This window comes from Coregonus lavaretus (assembly GCF_964263955.1).
Source record: "Coregonus lavaretus genome assembly, chromosome: 33".
Classification (NCBI taxonomy): Eukaryota; Metazoa; Chordata; class Actinopteri; order Salmoniformes; family Salmonidae; genus Coregonus; species Coregonus lavaretus.
The window spans coordinates 4,962,005-4,981,017 of record NC_140020.1 but is presented as its reverse complement, the minus strand read 5'-3'; the positions used below and the strand labels follow the sequence as shown (position 1 = coordinate 4,981,017).

Sequence of the window (19,013 nt, the reverse complement as noted above, 5' to 3'; positions counted from 1 at the left end):
TTATTTGAGAGGCTGTATCATCTCCTTTCAGACTGCCAGTAGGCAAAACAGAAAAAAATTGGTAGAACTGGAGGGACAAATTCACTTACTGGATAGGGAGAATGCTAGACATCCATCTATGGAGAAACATAAACAAATTATGTCTTTAAAATTTTAATACAATCAGATCCTCTCGGCTAAAATTGCTAAATCTTTTCTCTATGCCAAGCAAAAATATTTTGAGTTTGGTGACAAACCACACAAATTACTCGCCAGACAACTTCGAAAAAACGTGAGTGACCGAATGATTCACAAAGTTAAATCTGCATCTGGGGAATTACTCTCCTCCCCCAAAGACATCAATGACAGATTCCGTCAGTTTTATGAGACTCTATATACATCTAAAGCGGATCCTAATCCCTTAATTATGCATAACTTTTTGGAGGACTGTAATCTTCCTGCCCTGAACCAGGAAGACTCTAACTTCCTGAATAAGGAAATATCTCTTGAAGAAATTAGAGAAACAATTAAATCTCTAAAGAGTGGCAAGACCCCGGGCCCAGATGGATACCCTGGTGAATTCTATAAAACATTCAGCAACATGCTATCTCCCTACCTGCACAAAATGTTGGTTCGGGCCAATGAGGATGGAGCTCTCCCATCTACTTTGGATGAGGCGTTTATTACAGTTATACATAAGAAGGGTAAAGATCCGGAAGAGGTAGGGTCATACAGACCAATATCCCTCCTTAATACAGACCAAAAGATTTTAGCAAAAACTCTGGCTAACAGGCTTAGCACTTTAATTGGCAAATTGGTCCATTCGGACCAGACCGGCTTTATCCCTAATAGAAACTCATTCTTCAATCTCAGGCGCCTCTTCACATTATGTATTCTCAGAGGTTACCTAACGTGGACCTTGCCGTTATATCTCTTGACGCCGAAAAGGCCTTTGACCAAGTTGAGTGGCCCTATCTATTCAAGGTCCTACAGAAATTTAATATTGGAGATGGGTTCATAAATTGGATCCAGCTTTTATATAGGAACCCCTGTGCGAGAATACTCACTAACCAATCAATGTCGCCCCGATTTAACCTCCACAGAGGGACAAGGCAGGGTTGTGCGCTGTCGCCTATGCTCTTCGCCCTAATTATTGAACCTCTCGCTCAAGCGATCAGATCTCATTCAGCAATACACGGCTATAATACTAAAGATACTCTAAATAAGATTTCCCTATACGCAGATGATATTCTCCTCTATGTAACAGAACCCCACGCTAGTATTCCAGCTATTCTTGAGGTGATTAATTTGTTTGGTACCTTCTCGGGATATAGAATAAATTGGAACAAGAGGGAATTAATGCCCATACGGTTGCAAAACACCTCCTGGCTAGAACATCTTCCAGTTAAGTTATCTTCAGAAAAATGTATCTACCTTGGAATTGTAGTTACCAAACAATACTCCTTACTATTTAAAGAGAATTTCCCTTCTCTGATGCAAAATCTCAAGGCAAACAAACAGTTTTGGAGAACTCTCCCAATTTCTCTGCTCGGAAGAATTAATGCCATTAAAATGGTCTTCCTCCCACAACTGCTCTACCTATACCAGAACATCCCAGTATTCATACCTAAATCATTTCATAAACAACTGGACTCTATTATCAATCCTTTCATCTGGGATTATAAAACACACAGGATAGGTATAAAACACCTATGTAAATCCAAGATGGAAGGAGGATTGTCTCTCCCAAATTTTATATTTTACTATTGGGCCGCTAACCTCCGCGCTGTTACGTTTTTGCTGGATGACGCAACCCCGCCATCCAGCTGGCTTAGCATGGAGCGGGAGGAGTGTCACCCCTTCTCTATTGGTGCCGTGATTTTGTCACCTGTTAATCTGGAGATGTCACTTTACCATAACAATCCTATTATACATAGCACAGTCCGAATCTGGAAGCAAATTAAAGTCCACTTTGAGCTTAGACCAATATCATTCATGCTCCCTGTTGCCAGGAATCCCTCCTTTGCCCCCTCTAACCTTGATAACACCTTTGAGCGATGGGGAGAGTTGGGGATAAGTACCATAGGGGATTTATATATAGGAGGGACCTTTGCTTCCTTTGAAGCGCTGAGGGAAACTTATAACCTTCCCAGAAGTAACTTTTTCAGATACCTACAAATTAGAGACTATGTTAGAAAACACCTCCCAACATTTGAGAATGCTAAACCTTCCATGTTTGACGGATGCATAAAAATATGCCCCACCTCAGACAAACTGATATCTCGTCTATATGACGCTTTTCAATCTGTTAGCGCACCCTCTACAGATGCCATTAAGGCAAAATGGGAGGAAGAACTAGGGACTGATATTTCGGTGGCAGACTGGGAGGATAGCTTGGAGTATATCCACACCTGCTCCATTAACTCCAGACATCGTCTCATACAATTTAAGGTATTACACAGATTACACTACTCCAAAACTAAACTGCATAGGATATTTCCTGATACATCCCCTATGTGTGATAAATGTCAGGCTGAGCAGGGTACACTACTCCACTGCTTTGCCCTATGCTCTAGTCTGTATGGTTATTGGTGTGGAATATTTGGGGTCCTCTCTGAAGTTCTGGAGACTTCAATAGACCCAGACCCGCTTCTGATAATCCTGGGAGTGTCCGATTCCCTAAACGGATTAACCAACTCCCAAAAACAACTCATCTCTTACAGTCTCATTTCGGCAAAAAAATTAATCTTGTTGTTTTGGAAAAGGAGGGAAGCGCCCTCTACCAAATTATGGCTCAGCGAAGTGGCAAAAACTGTACACTTAGAAAGAATTAGATATATTCTGAACAATAAATTATCAACATTTGATCAAATCTGGCAGCCTTTCCTCTCTTACCTGGACCAGTCGGTGCTGTGAATTTGTACTTTTTAACGCACTCTCAATTGTCATATTGTAATCTACCTTTGGGCAGCGTGTGCTGGCCCTGACACTCGAGCAGTCGGGAGGGGAATAGGGTGGAATAGGGGGGGATAAGTGGGGGGGGTTACATATACCCTTTTTCTTTCTACCTGTCCCTGTTCTGTATGTCGTGTTTTGTAATATTTGTTTTGTGTCCAGAACTCTGGGTCTTGTTGTTCATGTCTGTTCTCTTATGTTTAGATAAGAACTGTACACATGTCTTTCATACCTATACACCATTCTTGTGTGTGTTCAATAAAAAAATATTTGAACAGAGAAATGCTAAAGAATCCTACAGTATGGAAAGTCTTTAGCCCCATCCCTAATGTTATGGGAGTTGCATTTATTGCATTTCAATACACTTGCATTTTCAATTACCCATAAATTACTCACTACTTGTACAACTATGTTGGATTGCCTAAATATTCAACATTTTCTTGACAGTCAATGCCAGTGTATTCTATGGCTGCCCTAAGTACATGCCTTTGTCTGTCTCCTCAGTCTGGAAGGGTGACTCGGCTGATGGATAGAAATGATGATGGGGTGATCTCATCCTCCAACTCTGATGACATCTCTATCTACTCCTTCACTGACTGTGAATCTGAGGTAAGACAGTTGTACACCATGTCTTTGTTGAGTGACATCACTGTAAGGAGAATAGTCTCTGACTAGTTGACTCTGATACACAGTCTGATGATGAGGATCATGAAAGGAGGACACCACTGCTGAAAGTGAAGGATGAGGAGGATGGAAAGGTGACAAGGCTTAAAGTGAGGGATATAGTAGAGGACGACGATCTTTCTCTCCACTCCTTCGATGAGTCAGACTTTCTGGTATGTTCTGCAGCATGTATTTGAGTAACTCTTTGACTGAATGTGGAGAATGGACTATGACCAACTAGCTCTCTGACACACAGTGTGATAATGGCAATGATGCCTCTGCTGAGGACAGTCCAGGGCCTTCAAAGGAACCACTGAGAAAAGGGGCTTCACTGAAGGACCCTCGACTGGTAGGCTCTTACGTGTGTGTGTGTGTGTGTGTGTGTGTGTGTGTGTGTTAGTGGTGCGCGGGTCAGCTGTTTGTTCAACCGAACCCACCCGCAATTGCTAATAACCCATCCGCAACCGCCCGACTATATGTGATAAAGTGAAAATCTGAGGCCCGCACCTGACCCTAACCCGCAAATATAGAACACCGTCAGAACGATTTCTTAGCAGGGGGTGCAGGATTTTTTTGTGCCTAGTTTGGATATGTTTCTGCTTATAATTTCCAACATTTTGGTAGGCTATTTGTTAGTCAACTTGTCTATAATTAGATAGAAGACTAAATAAACCAAAAACTTTTAGGGATCAAGAAGAAAATGCAATAACTTAAGATCAAAAGGGAAACATTTTCTGTGCAAAATTTCCAAATGACATCAGTTTGACGGGTTGAAAACGACCAGACATGTTTCTGATAAGATTTCAGTTTGGCTTGGATGCACATTTTATGTGGTTGAAATATTATCAGCTTTTATGATGCTGATAAAGCAGTCCCTAGCTGCGCATTTGCATTCCCTCAAGATGCTGAAAGAAATCATATTTCTCCACTGCTGTTCCCGAGTCAAAATAAAGCCTACATTTGGTGTAGCCTATCATTTTACTGCAAGAAATGCTTAATTCTGCAGGAGTTAATATTAAGACTGTGAGAGGTTAAAGATCTACAGTCAGTGTCCAGATTTCAGTTTCCATCTAACCCATCTGAACAGTAGGCTGTTTGTTCCCTTGACGTGCCATAGGCCTATTTGAATCCCCCTCTTGTGACTGTCGAATTTCTATAGTGCCTCACAATCATCAAACATAACATAGGCACTGCCATCATCCTCTTTTAACACTTCACCAAATATTTTCCAAACATTACTTTTCTGGCCGTCCCTTCTTTATTTTCAACTTTCCATTTCGTAGCTTTTCTCTTATTGAATTAAAGCGTTTGGTGATTGGTGTGTAGTCTATCTGGCGCGCGTCAAGTTATGCCCTAAAGTTTAGGCTTACACACTAATGCCAAATAGCCTATAGATATAACTTGCACAATAATTATACATTTATGGATTTTTTAATGTATTGTTTTCTGTTTATTCAACAATATTTCATGACCCTAAATCCCCCGCCCTGTGGATATAACCGCAGGACTTCTGGTTATGAGTCAACCCGCGCATCACTAGTGTGTGTCACATCTCAATTGTTTGACCCGATGTCTGTACATATTATTGTGGCCAAACCCAACATCCCTCTCCCTGCCTCTGTGAGTGCCCTGAAGAAGGTGTCACGCCAGATGGAGGTGGTCCCTTCTGTCCGGCCCTGCAGGCAGCAGCTGGACAAGAAGACACAGTGGACCAACACCAATGAGGAGAGCCTGAGGAGAATTAAAGAAAACCTGGCCTCCATAGAGCTTGACCTGGAGGAAGGCCTGAAGACGGTCAATGACGGTCTGGACATCAACCAAGAGAGGCAGAAGAAGAATGAGGGATGCTTCAGAGCCTGGATTGAGAAGTGGATGGGGAGGAGGAAGGATGAAAGACTGAGGGATGAAGATGTGAATAGGGAAGACAATGGGAGGAGGGGCGAGGAGTTGAGGGCACTGATCCAAGTGATGAAGAGAAACTGCAGCAAAATGAGATCTTGAGGCAGTAGACCTGGACAGTTGGCTGAATGACTTGGAAAGGTTGAAAGTGGCTTTCAAGAAATGCACTGGAGAGATGGCCGAAATGGTAGAGAGCATGGCAGAAATGAAGACCAGCATAGCCAAGAACAGGCTCCTCAAGCTTGAAAAAAAGAAGTATGAAGTCCAGCGCTTTGTAAGTTACTCTTACTTATTGAGTGTAGTCATGTATCTAATGTATTTATAGATTAGTTATACAGTATATCTAGAGATTGTGTATAACATAGCACTGTCCTGACAGTTTGTTTGTTGTTTCTGGTATTACAGAGCCCAGGGAAAGTCTCTGGTCCTGTGCCTGGCCAGACTTGCCTTTCTCCTCTTGTGACCTCAGCACCCTGGACCCTGGCTGAAGCCCTACGGGCCCTGCCCTCTCCAGAGGATGTCCCAAAGCCTCTGACTCCTCCCAGCCCTGTCCCTGTCATTGTTGCTCCGCCTGCTGTGGAGTACTTACCATACCACCACAGCCCTCGCCTGGCCCCAATCACCAACCTGAGCGAGAACGGTAGGAAGCTGCTCCAGAAAATGTCAGGAGTGGCCCCACAGGTGAGAGGAAATACAGAAAGCCCTTGCCTGGCCCCCATCACCAATACAGGAAGCCCTCGCCTGGCCCCCATCACCAACCTGAGTGAGAACAGCAGGAAGCTGCTCCAGGAAATGGCGCAGAAAATGACAGGAGTGTACCCACAGGTGAGAGGAAACAGGAAGGGGATATTGGCCATATGTCCTACAGTATATCATAACTCTAGATATCGTAGCTCAAGAGTAGAAAATAGCCATAAGCTTATATTACTTTATCTCCTTGTCCAAAATATTCAGGAAGGGAAGGTCAAAAGGAAAAAGGGCAAGGCAAAAAAGCGAGTGAAGCAAGAGCAGGCTAGTAACATGAAGCAGGTGGAAAATGTTGGAGAAAGTAAGGAGGACAAGAAAGAGGAAAATAAGAGTCTGAGGAAGAGGTGAGGAAATAGAAGAAGGAGAAGTAGAACATAACAAGGGCATTTTTGAGATTTATAGAAATAGAATGAGGTAGAGAATTATAGAAATAGAATGAGGTAGCAGAGAAAGAGCAGCTATCTGATGTGTAAGTGAAAACTACTATTTATTGTCCTGTTTGATTGACAGGTTTCTCCAGTGGCTGCTGCCCAAACTTAGATGTTTGAATAAATAATGGCCATCTACTACTACAACACACACACACACAGATATTTTGAGTATTGCTTACTCCTCCAATACACACAGAAACTTAATTTCAGACACAGGAACTATGTTTAGAAAAATACACATATTGGTCTCGTTCTAATATTTTGAGACATGCACTATTCTTTAAAATAAAAAAACTACAAAAAATGTTTGAAATATGCATTTTCAATAAAGCTTTTGAAATTGCAATTATTTGTGTCAGACTGTTTTTTTGTTCTTCATTAATTACAGCAAGGGAACAATTATTGTAGTGACATTACATGACATGTTATGTACCAGTGGGTGTTTTATATTCTGCTGTCCTGCACTGGATCCCACTGTAGGTGGCAGTAGTGCACAAAATAGTTGGTTTGCTCACCAGAAACCCAACCAGGCAGAGAGACTATTGTTACCATGCAACGAGCAGATGCTTCAGTGCAGGGTTGCCATGTCCGCAGTTTTGCTAACATTTGGGCTACTTTGAAAACGATGTCGCGGGGGGTAAACATGGCATTTCTTCAAACAAAACATATTTTTCACTGTGACCTGCTGCTGACTACCAGGCAGTGAGCAGGCAGGTTGTTACTGAATGAGCAGTAGGAAGGGGGAGGGCCGTGTTCATTCAAAAATCATGTCAAACACTATTATTGCAACTTATTATGTGAGTTGTTAAGCATATTTTTACTCCTGAACTTATTTAGGCTTGCCATAACAAATGGGTTGAATACATATTGACTCAAGACATTTCAGCTTTTCATTTTTTATAGCTTTCTAAACATTTCTAAAAACATAATTCCACTTTGACATTATGGGGTGTTGTGTGTAGGTCAGTGACAGAAAATCTCAATTTATTCCATTTTAAATTCAGGCTGTAACACAACAAAATGTGGGTGTGAATACTTCCTGAAGGCACAGTACATGTACAAGCTTTGAGGGTTTTTTGAAAGAGAAAATCCATCATTATTGTGTGCCTACTGTAAATATGGCTGCCACTTGTCTTTTCCTAGGAATGCTCGGAACATGGCGCGGGATGTGCAGAATTCCTTCTATGACATCGTTGAGGAGGTGGGAGGTCTCACACACACACAGGCTGTGGCTTACATCAAGAAGCTGATGACCAAGGGCCGCTACTCTCAGGACGTGTGGAGCTAAGGAAGATTAAGTTAACGTTACAGCACACCCTCACAACCCCATATGTTAACCTATTTCTTTCGGGTGGAGGGTGAGTGGTAACGGAAAACAGTTTTAAACTGTTTTTGGAGGTAACGTGTCAGCACATAATCACTAAATGGAAAGACGTATGAATGAATGTTTGTTGTACTTATTGTCTTGTTGTGTAATCTTACTGACAGCATTTTGTAGAGACTCGTGCTGAGAGGTAGTGCAATTCATTCAAGATTGGTTGGGAATGGGCTCATACTCCAAATCGACCCCTAACCCCCAGGCCTTTCATGTACACTGAACAAAATATAAACGCAACATGTAAAGTGTTGGTCCCATGTTTCATGAGCTGAAATAAAAGATCCCAGACATTTTCCATCCACACAAAAAGCTTATTTCTCTCAAATTTTGTGCACGTGTAACCACGCCAGCCCAGGACCTCCACATCCGGCTCCTTCACCTGTGGGATCGTCTGAGACCAACCACCCGGACAGCTGATGAATCTGTGGGTTTGCACAACAGAATAATTTCTGCACAAACTGTCAGTAACCGTCTCAGGGAAGCTAATCTGCATGCTCGTCGTCCTCACCAGGGTCTTGACCTGACTGCAGTTTGGCGTCGTAACTGACTTCTGTGGGCAAATGCTCACCTTCGATAGCAACTGGCATGCTGGAGAAGTGTGCTCTTCACGGATGAATCCCGGTTTCAACTGTACCAGGTAGAAGTCAGCGTGTATGGCGCCATGTGGGCGAGCGGTTTGCTGATGTCAACATTGTGGACAGAGTGCCCCGTGGTGGTGGGGTTATGGTATGGACAGGCATAAGCTACGGACAATGAACACAATTGCATTTTAAATCGATGGCAATTTGAATGCACAGAGATACCGTGACGAGATCCTGAGGCCCATTGTCGTGCCATTCATCCGCCACCATCACCTCACGTTTCAGCACAATAATGCACGGCCCCATGTCACAAGGATCTGTTCACAATTTCTGGAAGCTGAAAATGTCCCAGTTCTTCCATGGCCTGCATACTCACCAGACATGTCACTGATTGAGCATGTTTGGGATGCTCTGGATTGACGTGTACGACAGCGTGTTCCATATCTGAATTCCCAGTCATGTGAAATCCATAGATTAGGGCCTAATTTATTCATTTCAATTGACTGATTTCCTTATATGAACTGTAACTCAGTAAAATCTTTGAAATAGTTGCATGTTGCGTTTATATTTTTGTTCAGTGTAGATTTGGTCCACGCGCTCCTTTTAAGGTTATGGAACATTTTGGAATAAACCAATAGATTTTTTTTATAAAATAGAGTGCAGACCTTCATTGTTTCCCATCAGATTAGAAAAATTGGAGATATTATACATTGAATGTTACACATCGTTTTTGTAAGTGAAACTAGGCGCAAACAGAGGTGATTATGATATGAAATATTGCCTCTGGACGTTTATCATGCTGTGAAGATCCCCACAAGGCGATAAAAAAAGTAATATATTGTAAATTAACTCCTGAAATGTCTACGGCATTGAAAGCATTCTATATTTGCATCTTTAAATGTATTTACAAGTTCAACATGGCTGCCTATTCAGATGCACGAAGGTTGTGTAAATACAGAGAGCAGTGCAAGATTAGTCAAATATGCATACTAGTAGCACATTCATATTGTACCATGTACTGTACAATTCCTACATTTAAATTGCAGTAACTGTTTAGTCATTGAGCCTTGTTCTTCATCGGTTCATTAAACGAAAAGGTTGTAGATTAAATGGTGGTTTACTGTAAAAATGCCCAGGTGTTTTTTTCTCATGCTCTCCCACTGTAAGGCTTAGTACCGACTAGTTATGTTTAGCTGGACACTACCACGGCATTTAGGCAATGCAATATGTGTTGTATTGTATGTGCACTTGCAGTACAACATGAATACATCTATTAACTGTCATTTATTAACTGTCATTTATGTGTGTTCTGATAATCACTAATTCTGGGATATGTATATGTAAGAACTTTATCTAGTTTTATTTTCTTATGCTGATGGTTGAAAGCCTAAATACAAAATATTTACTTCAATTTTCTGAGGTTCTGTAACCGTATGAAATAGAATCAAGTGGATGATATACGGGTGATGTTCAGCAGTCTATCATTTTAGCACGTCATTTTGTGTTTCTTTTAATAGAGAAACCCTCAACTATTGTAGTGATACAGAATCAAATATGGTATGGTACATGTTGTCATTTAAATAAGAAATGTGCCTTTTTAAAATTGACCTGTGTTACATGACTCTTACCACTTGATCCAGTTTTATATGCAAAATAGCTATTTGTATATAAACAGTAACTTTAAAGCATGCATTTGTAAAGAAATAATAAATGGAGATCATTGATTTGCTTTATTTAGTTTTGGTTGTCATTTATGGCTTCTCTTTACTGTGCACGACTAGTTAATTTTCCAAAGATTACATCATAATCTGCCCTTGTAGCCCACACTCTTGATCACCTCACCCACTTGTCCCCTGCTTCTGAATTTCCAAAATTTTTGAACGATGCATTGCAAAACAAACTGAATGTAATGGATCTAATTTAGTGGTGAGTGGATGCTATTTTGTATTTTATTCTAAGAACACAGATACCTTAAAAGAAAGGTAGGTGCGTGGATCAGAAAACCAAACAGTATCTGGTGTGACCACCATTTCCCTCAAGCAGCACGACACATATCCTTCGCATTGAGTTGATCAGGCTGTTGATTGTGGCCTGTGGAATGTTGTGTCACTCTTCAACAGCTGTGCGAAGTTGCTGTTCATTGCTTGCCCATATCATAACCCCACCGCCACCATTGGGCACTCTGCTGGTCCTGGGGTGGCGTGGTTACACGTGGTCTGCGGTTGTGAGGCCGGTTGGACGTACTGCCAAATTCTCTAAAACGACGTTGGAGTCTGCTTATGGTACAGAAATGAATTTTAAATTCTCTCGCAACATCTCTGGTGGACATTTCTGCAGTCAGCATGCCAATTGCACGCTTCCTCAAAACTTGAGACATATGTAGCATTGTGTTGTGTGACAAAACTGCACATTTTAGAGTGGCTCTTTTATTGTCCCCAGCACAAGAAGCACCTGTGTAATGATCAAGCTGTTTAATCAGCTTCTTGATATGCTACACCTGTCAGGTGGATGGATTATCTTGGCAAAGGACAAATGCTCACTAACAGAGATTTAAACAAATTTGTATACAAAATTAGAGAAAGAAGCTTTTTGTACGTTTGGAAAATTTCTGGGATCTTTTATTTCAGCTCATGAAACATGGGACCAACACTTTACATGTTGCATTTATATTTTGTTAAGTGTAGTTAAGGGGGAAAAACTGATAATACATTAGTGTGATAAAAATGTTTAGTTTGAACTAAAAACTGTTCTGGTTTACTAAGGGTTTTGAAAAACGTTGTTTTAATCTAGGTTGTATAAATCAAGAGTACCAAGAGATTTGTCTACCGTATGTGTAAAAAAACACAAAGTACAAAACACACAAGCCAAAAGGAGTGGTCTTACAATCAACTGACAAGCAAACCCTTTATTGCATTGATTTGACCTTGAACATTCAGAGCCTGCTTGTATATTAAAACCAAAAACATCAGTGAAGAAAAAGTGGACCTTCAAGTACTGCCTCAAAACACTTGTCCAAGCATATTACATCTCAATGTATAACATGAGACAGAAAACACATTGAATGACAACTATGGGCTCGATTAAATCCGTATCGCCGTAGTTCAGAGCTATAGCGGCTTATAACCACACTGACATTTGTATTTTTTTAATGTTATTAGTTATACCAAGAGTTGACGTTTTTACAAGGATTGTGATTGCTGAAAATAGCACGCTTGAAATGTAAATGTAATTTCCGGTCTTCGCGAACATTGCCTTTACATTTCAATCGAGCTATAGCGAGTTTTGCCGTTACGGATTGAAGTCATCAATCTGTCAGTGAAGACACAGGTGCTCCTGGGTGAACCATCACAGATTCTGGCAGTGACTCCGGCATCTTTGCTGTGAAACTCTGGGGGGCACTGACAGACACAGACAGTGGACTGAGGTGGGAATGTTGAGAATGTGGATGTTGAGCCACTGGAGCCCAGTGACTGCTGGTTTGAGAGGCAGATGCAAGCCCATGACTGAGTCCATGGCCGAAGCTGTGTTCGTGACTATGTCCATAACCTTGGCTGTGGCTGCAGCTGTGTCCATGTTCGTGACTATGTCCGTGACTTGGCCCAAAGCTATGCTTGAGGCCATATCCATGGTTGTGTCCGTAATAACCTGAGAGCTGAACAGGGCTCCCCTGTGTATAGTAGGAGTGGGCCCAGCCTTCAAATGTCTTTGGTGTGGTCTCGGTAGCCTGTAGGTTGGAGGTAAAGGACACTGGAGCGTAGGCTTGGACTGGGTAGGAGCCTGGGGTTGGAATGATTCTGCAATCAATGAGAACGTGGACAGAATTCAGAGAGCCTATCTATACCAGTAATTCTCTATCTAATCATGGGGGACCACTAGGTGCCTATTGTACAGTATTCAATTACAGCTGAGGATCATCAATTATAACTGCACCTCATTATACTGTAGTACATTATGTGCTCTGGCTTGCACACAGCAATTGTTATTTAATGACCTCTTGTCTTGTCTGATAAATGATATGTCTGGTGCTTTCTTAGTACTCACGGTGGGTGGACCGTCTTCCTTCTCTCCTCTGTTGATGCAGGGACATACAGGACACCAATGTTCCTCAGCAGCCTGAAAGGCATCTTCTTGTCCAGCACTGATGCCCTGGCATCGGACATGTCCAGAAGTGAGAGCCAGCCCTTTCCGTCTGTTTCACCAGTGCAAGTTAAGGAGAATGTGTGACGCAGTGATGCAATATTTTTTCTAAACAAACATGCCATAATGTTCAGCAGCAGGATTCATATACAACACCTATAACCTATTACCACTTAACTACACTACTAAGCACACTTATAAAGCTGTGACATACTGCAGAGGAGTGTATCAGTTATTTTGAACCACAATGAGGTTGGAGTAAGGATACAGATCCCCCCTGCGATGATGGCGATGGCATTGCAAAGGAAGACAGTGTGTGGGACCAAAAGTGTTATGATGAACAGAAACAGCCAGGGCAGGGCTAACATGGGTACAGTGACCCCGAAAAGAAAGCCCTTAACCATACGGGAGTGCACTGTGGCCATACCCATAAGGGAGAGGGACACTGGAATGAACCCCTCCACCTGGTTCTGGGCAGATGCACCAAACAGTAGCAGACCCAGTATGGTGTACAACACCCCTGTGCTGATAGAGAGCAGCAGAAACATGAGGAGGAACCGAACAGTGCCCACACTCTTCTCAATGCCTCCACAGAGGGGCACCAGAACCCCAATACTGAGGAGTAGCTGGGTCACTGTCTTGTGGTGGAAGGAGTATGTGATGAGCTTGTGCACTGCAAAGGAAGAGGAAAGGATTAAAACATAAATGATAGGGTTGACAGACATAAGCTACACTGGTGTGTTGTGCTGTAGCCTACTGCTGTAGCCTACTGGCACCATCTGTTACATTAGCTATAAGTTTTAATAATAATAATAATGTGGTCCTCTGTAGCTCAGCTGGTAGAGCACGGCGCTTGAAACGCCAAGGTAGTTGGTTCGATCCCCGGGACCACCCATACACAAAAAAATGTATGCACGCATGACTGTAAGTCGCTTTGGATAAAAGCGTCTGCTAAATGGCATATTATTATTATTATTATTATTATTATTATTATTATAATAATATGCCATTTAGCAGACGCTTTTATCCAAAGCGACTTACAGTCATGCGTGCATACATTTTTGTGTATGGGTGGTCCCGGGGATCGAACCCACTATCTTGGCGTTACAAGAGCCGTGCTCTACCAGCTGAGCTACAGAGGACCACCATTCTAGCAAGCTAGCTAACGTTACAACACTCTCATACAAAGTAGCTACTGAGCATATATAACTGTTGATTCACTCAGACCCTCCTAGCTAACTTACCATGCCCATTGCCAAAAACTGTCGTTCCAAGACTGAAGACATCCTCTGATAAACCGAAATATGTAGTGACAGTAAACAAAACAAATGATACTATAATGACAGCAACAATACCACTCGTGAGCCTGAACTCAGGAGTAAAACTCTTGAACCTCTGAACCATATGTTTTAAAATTATTCGGGATATCATTTTGATGACCAATGCATATTTGTCAAACTAGTACTTGGATAATCAAGCACAATAATCAATCAACTTTTCCTCCAATATTGCGCAACACTTTAGCCAGATTGTAGGTAGCTAGCTAGCTAGAGGTTCCCGCTAGATAACACAGCCACAAAGTACAAATAGGCTATATCGTAAAAATTAATGAAAACAAAAATAGGCTTTTTGGTCTTAATTTAAGGTTGGGCATAAGGTTAGCAGTGTGGTTAAGTTTAAAATCAGAGTTTAAGAAGATGAATTGTAGAAATAGGCGGGCAAGCTTGCTAAGCAAAAACAAATGTACTGGACTTCCGCATTTGGATTCGTCACAACCACAAAGTTGCTCAACTGTTGCTCAGATCATCAAGTGCTGCATTTGAAGACACTGCCACCTGCTGACATGTGCCTCAAATGTGATGATCAAAGAGTCCTCTACAGCCATTTCAGTTAGATAGCTAGATAGATTTTATTTGACAGTTATAAATTACGACCAGGGGGAGATACCACCAGTCCAGTCCCATACAAGCCTTTCCTGTGACGTATTATGCGCGCCCATAAAACTGTGACCTATTGTGACGTAACCAAGCATAAATTCACTACATAAACTGTGTTCAGCTTTGATATCATCAGTACAATCGCTTTCTTCAGTAAGGTTGTTTCAGGTGCATAGTCTGCCCTAGCTGACACTGTGCAGAGAATAAATACTACGATTGGAAACGGTTGGATAGACCCGTCCTTGGAGTTTAGAACGTCTGGTAGGCTCTTACATTCTTTGGTCCCAAATGGCATCCTGTAGTGTACTACTTTTGACCTGTGCCCATTGGGCTCAGGTCAAAATAAGTGCAATATATGGGCACTGGGGTGCCATTTGGGACATGCTTCATGCGTGTATGTGCCAGGATATGTTTTGTGCCAATCAATTGATGGAAATGTATCCCTCAGAAAGCAAGATGAATCATAATGATGAGAGAATCAAAAGAGCTTTAAGGCGCCGCCCTTATGTGGTAAATATCAAATATATATATATATTTAAAAAATCTTCTGTTTTTGTTATCACCTTTTAAATGGAGTGTTGTGTTGACAGTTGAATCCAGTGAGGGTGAACACCCCTGATTCTGTGATGTGGCCAACCGGCAAAGTGCGCAGAAGGCCAAGGCCTGTAAGTCAAATCTGACCTGAAAACAATAACACATAAACATTAGTTATGCTGCATGTACAAACTGCAGTTATCACAGTAAAAGCAAGTGCAGATATCCCTCCTTATCTAACCACATTTGAAATGGAATATTGTCTTGACAGTCTACATCAGTGCAGACCCCTCAGATCCACAAAAGGCCTGTATGTCACATTCAAATCAACCACATAACAGTAGCTACTTAAATTATTTATTGATAGCTACATCATTTATTTCCAAGTTATTTCCAAGGCCAAAATGAGCAAAAGAGTGTTACATTTTTTCTTTACTGTTCACAGCCAATCATTGTGAGCTGTGGGCAGGAACAGACATCTGGGGATGGATGGGACATCAATCCAGAGCCTCTTAGCCAGGTCAGACATCTCTGCTGTTCCCATAGAGACAGAACAGATAGATCAATCTGTTGATTCATATGGCCATTTTGGTTGGCTTGGTTGAATTGACAATCATTCATTAGAAATGCTAAAGAATCCTACAGTATGGAAAGTCTTTAGCCCTATCCCTAATGTTATGGGAGTTGCATTTATTGCATTTCAATACACTTGCATTTTCAATTACCCATAAATTACTCACTACTTGTACAACTATGTTGGATTGCCTAAATATTCAACATTTTCTTGACAGTCAATGCCAGTGTATTCTATGGCTGCCCTAAGTACATGCCTTTGTCTGTCTCCTCAGTCTGGAAGGGTGACTCGGCTGATGGATAGAAATTATGATGGGGTGATCTCATCCTCCAACTCTGACATCTCTATCTACTCCTTCACTGACTGTGAATCTGAGGTAAGACAGTTGTACACCATGTCTTTGTTGAGTGACATCACTGTAAAGAGATTAGTCTCTGACTAGTTTACTCTGATACACAGTCTGATGATGAGGATCATGAAAGGAGGACACCACCGCTGAAAGTGAAGGATGAGGAGGATGGAAAGCTGACAAGGCTTAAAGTGAGGGATATGGTAGAGGACGACGATCTTTCTCTCCAATCCTTCGATGAGTCAGACTTTCTGGTATGTTCTGCAGCATGTATTTGAGTAACTCTTTGACTGAATGTGAAGAATGGACTATGACCAACTAGCTCTATGACACACAGCGTGATAATGGCAATGATGCCTCTGCTGAGGACAGTCCAGGGCCTTCAAAGGAACCACTGAGAAAAGGGGCTTCACTGAAGGACCCTCGACTGGTAGGCTCTTACGTGTGTGTGTGTGTGTGTGTTAGTGGTGCGCGGGTCAGCTGTTTGTTCAACCGAACCCACCCGCAATTGCTAATAACCCAGCCGCAACCGCCCGACTATATGTGATAAAGTGAAAATCAGAGGCCCGCACCTGACCCTAACCCGCAAATATAGAACACCGTCAGAACGATTTCTTAGCAGGGGGTGCAGGATTTTTTTGTGCCTAATTTGGATATGTTTCTGCTTATAATTTCCAACATTTTGGTAGGCTATTTGTTAGTCAACTTGTCTATAATTAGAGAGAAGACTAAATAAACCAAAAACGTTTAGGGATCAAGAAGAAAATGCAATAACTCAAGAAAAAAAGGGAAACATTTTCTGTGCAAAATTTCCAAATGACATCAGTTTGACGGGTTGAAAACGACCAGACATGTTTCTGATAAGATTTCAGTTTGGCTTGGATGCACATTTTATGTGGTTGAAATATTATCAGCTTTTATGATGCTGATAAAGCAGTCCCTAGCTGCGCATTCGCATTCCCTCAAGATGCTGAAAGAAATCATATTTCTCCACTGCTGTTCCCGAGTCAAAATAAAGCCTACATTTGGTGTAGCCTATCATTTTACTGCAAGAAATGCTTAATTCTGCAGGAGTTAATATTAAGACTGTGAGAGGTTAAAGATCTACAGTCAGTGTCCAGATTTCAGTTTCCATTTAATCCATCTGAACAGTAGGCTGTTTGTTCCCTTGACGTGCCATAGGCCTATTTGAATCCCCCTCTTGTGACTGTCGAATTTCTATAGTGCCTCACAATCATCACACATAACATAGGCACTGCCATCATCCTCTTTTAACACTTCACCAAATATTTTCCAAACATTACTTTTCTGGCCGTCCCTTCTTTATTTTCAACTTTCCATTTCGTAGCTTTTCTCTTATTGAATTAAAGCGTTTGGTGATTGGTGTGTAGTCTATCTGGCGCGCGTCAAGTTATGCCCTAAAGTTTAGGCTTACGCACTAATGCCAAATAGCCTATAGATATAACTTGCACAATAATTATACATTTATGGATTTTTTAATGTATTGTTTTCTGTTTATTCAACAATATTTCATGACCCTAAATCCCCCGCCCTGTGGATATAACCGTGGGACTTCTGGTTATGAGTCAACCCGCGCATCACTAGTGTGTGTCACATCTCAATTGTTTGACCCTATGTCTGTACAGATTATTGTGGCGAAACCCAACATCCCTGTCATTGTTGCTCCGCATGCTGTGGAGTACTTACCATACCACCACAGCCCTCGCCTGGCCCCAATCACCAACCTGAGCGAGAACGGTAGGAAGCTGCTCCAGAAAATGTCAGGAGTGGCCCCACAGGTGAGAGGAAATACAGAAAGCCCTTGCCTGGCCCCCATCACCAATACAGGAAGCCCTCGCCTGGCCCCCATCACCAACCTGAGTGAGAACAGCAGGAAGCTGCTCCAGGAAACGGCGCAGAAAATGGCAGGAGTGTACCCACAGGTGAGAGGAAATACAGAAAGCCCTTGCCTGGCCCCCATCACCAATAAAGGAAGCCCTCGCCTGGCCCCCATCACCAACCTGAGTGAGAACAGCAGGAAGCTGCTCCAGGAAACGGCGCAGAAAATGGCAGGAGTGTACCCACAGGTGAGAGGAAACAGGAAGGGGATATTGGCCATATGTCCTACAGTATATCATAACTCTAGATATTGTAGCTCAAGAGTAGAAAATAGCCATAAGCTTATATTACTTTATCTCCTTGTCCACATTATTCAGGAAGGGAAGGTCAAAAGGAAAAAGGGAAGGCAAAAAAGAGAGTGAAGCAAGAGCAGGCTAGTAACATGAAGCAGGTGGAAAATGTTGGAGAAAGTAAGGAGGACAAGAAAGAGGAAAAGAAGAGTCTGAGGAAGAGGTGAGGAAATAGAAGAAGGAGAAGTAGAACATAACAAGGGCATTTTTGAGATTTATAGAAATAGAATGAGGTAGAGAATTATAGAAATAGAATGAGGTAGCAGAGAAAGAGCAGCTATCTGATGTGTAAGTGAAAACTACTATTTATTCTCCTGTTTGATTGACAGGTTTCTCCAGTGGCTGCTGCCCAAACTTAGATGTTTGAATAAATAATGGCCATCTACTACTACAACACACACACACACAGATATTTTGAGTATTGCTTACTCCTCCAATACACACAGAAACTTAATTTCAGACACAGGAACTATGTTTAGAAAAATACACATATTGGTCTCGTTCTAATATTTTGAGACATGCACTATTCTTTAAAATAAAAAAACTACAAAAAATGTTTGAAATATGCATTTTCAATAAAGCTTTTGAAATTGCAATTATTTGTGTCAGACTGTTTTTTTGTTCTTCATTAATTACAGCAAGGGAACAATTATTGTAGTG

General features: G+C 41.7%; 3 protein-coding genes across 3 annotated transcripts in view; 2 read left to right on the top strand and 1 right to left on the bottom strand.

Annotated features, from left to right (window-relative positions):
- The window catches only part of LOC311108574 (translocating chain-associated membrane protein 2-like), a 266,741-nt gene that overhangs the window by 149,659 nt on the left and 98,069 nt on the right, over positions 1–19,013 (top strand). The window lies entirely within an intron of this gene.
- LOC311108579 (uncharacterized protein) lies at positions 4,579–7,018 on the top strand. Its single transcript, XM_084151233.1, has 3 exons — positions 4,579–5,770; positions 5,902–6,321; positions 6,754–7,018. Exons 1-3 carry the CDS (start codon positions 5,672–5,674, stop codon positions 6,781–6,783), a joined length of 549 nt encoding a protein of 182 aa, XP_084007359.1. The 5' UTR covers positions 4,579–5,671; the 3' UTR covers positions 6,784–7,018.
- Positions 11,524–14,521, bottom strand: LOC311108583 (rhomboid domain-containing protein 2-like). Its single transcript, XM_084151237.1, has 4 exons — positions 14,015–14,521; positions 13,039–13,443; positions 12,675–12,822; positions 11,524–12,427 (listed from the first exon to the last, which is right to left on the bottom strand). The coding sequence occupies exons 1-4, from the start codon at positions 14,199–14,201 to the stop codon at positions 11,938–11,940; spliced, it is 1,230 nt and encodes a 409-aa protein (XP_084007363.1). The 5' UTR covers positions 14,202–14,521; the 3' UTR covers positions 11,524–11,937.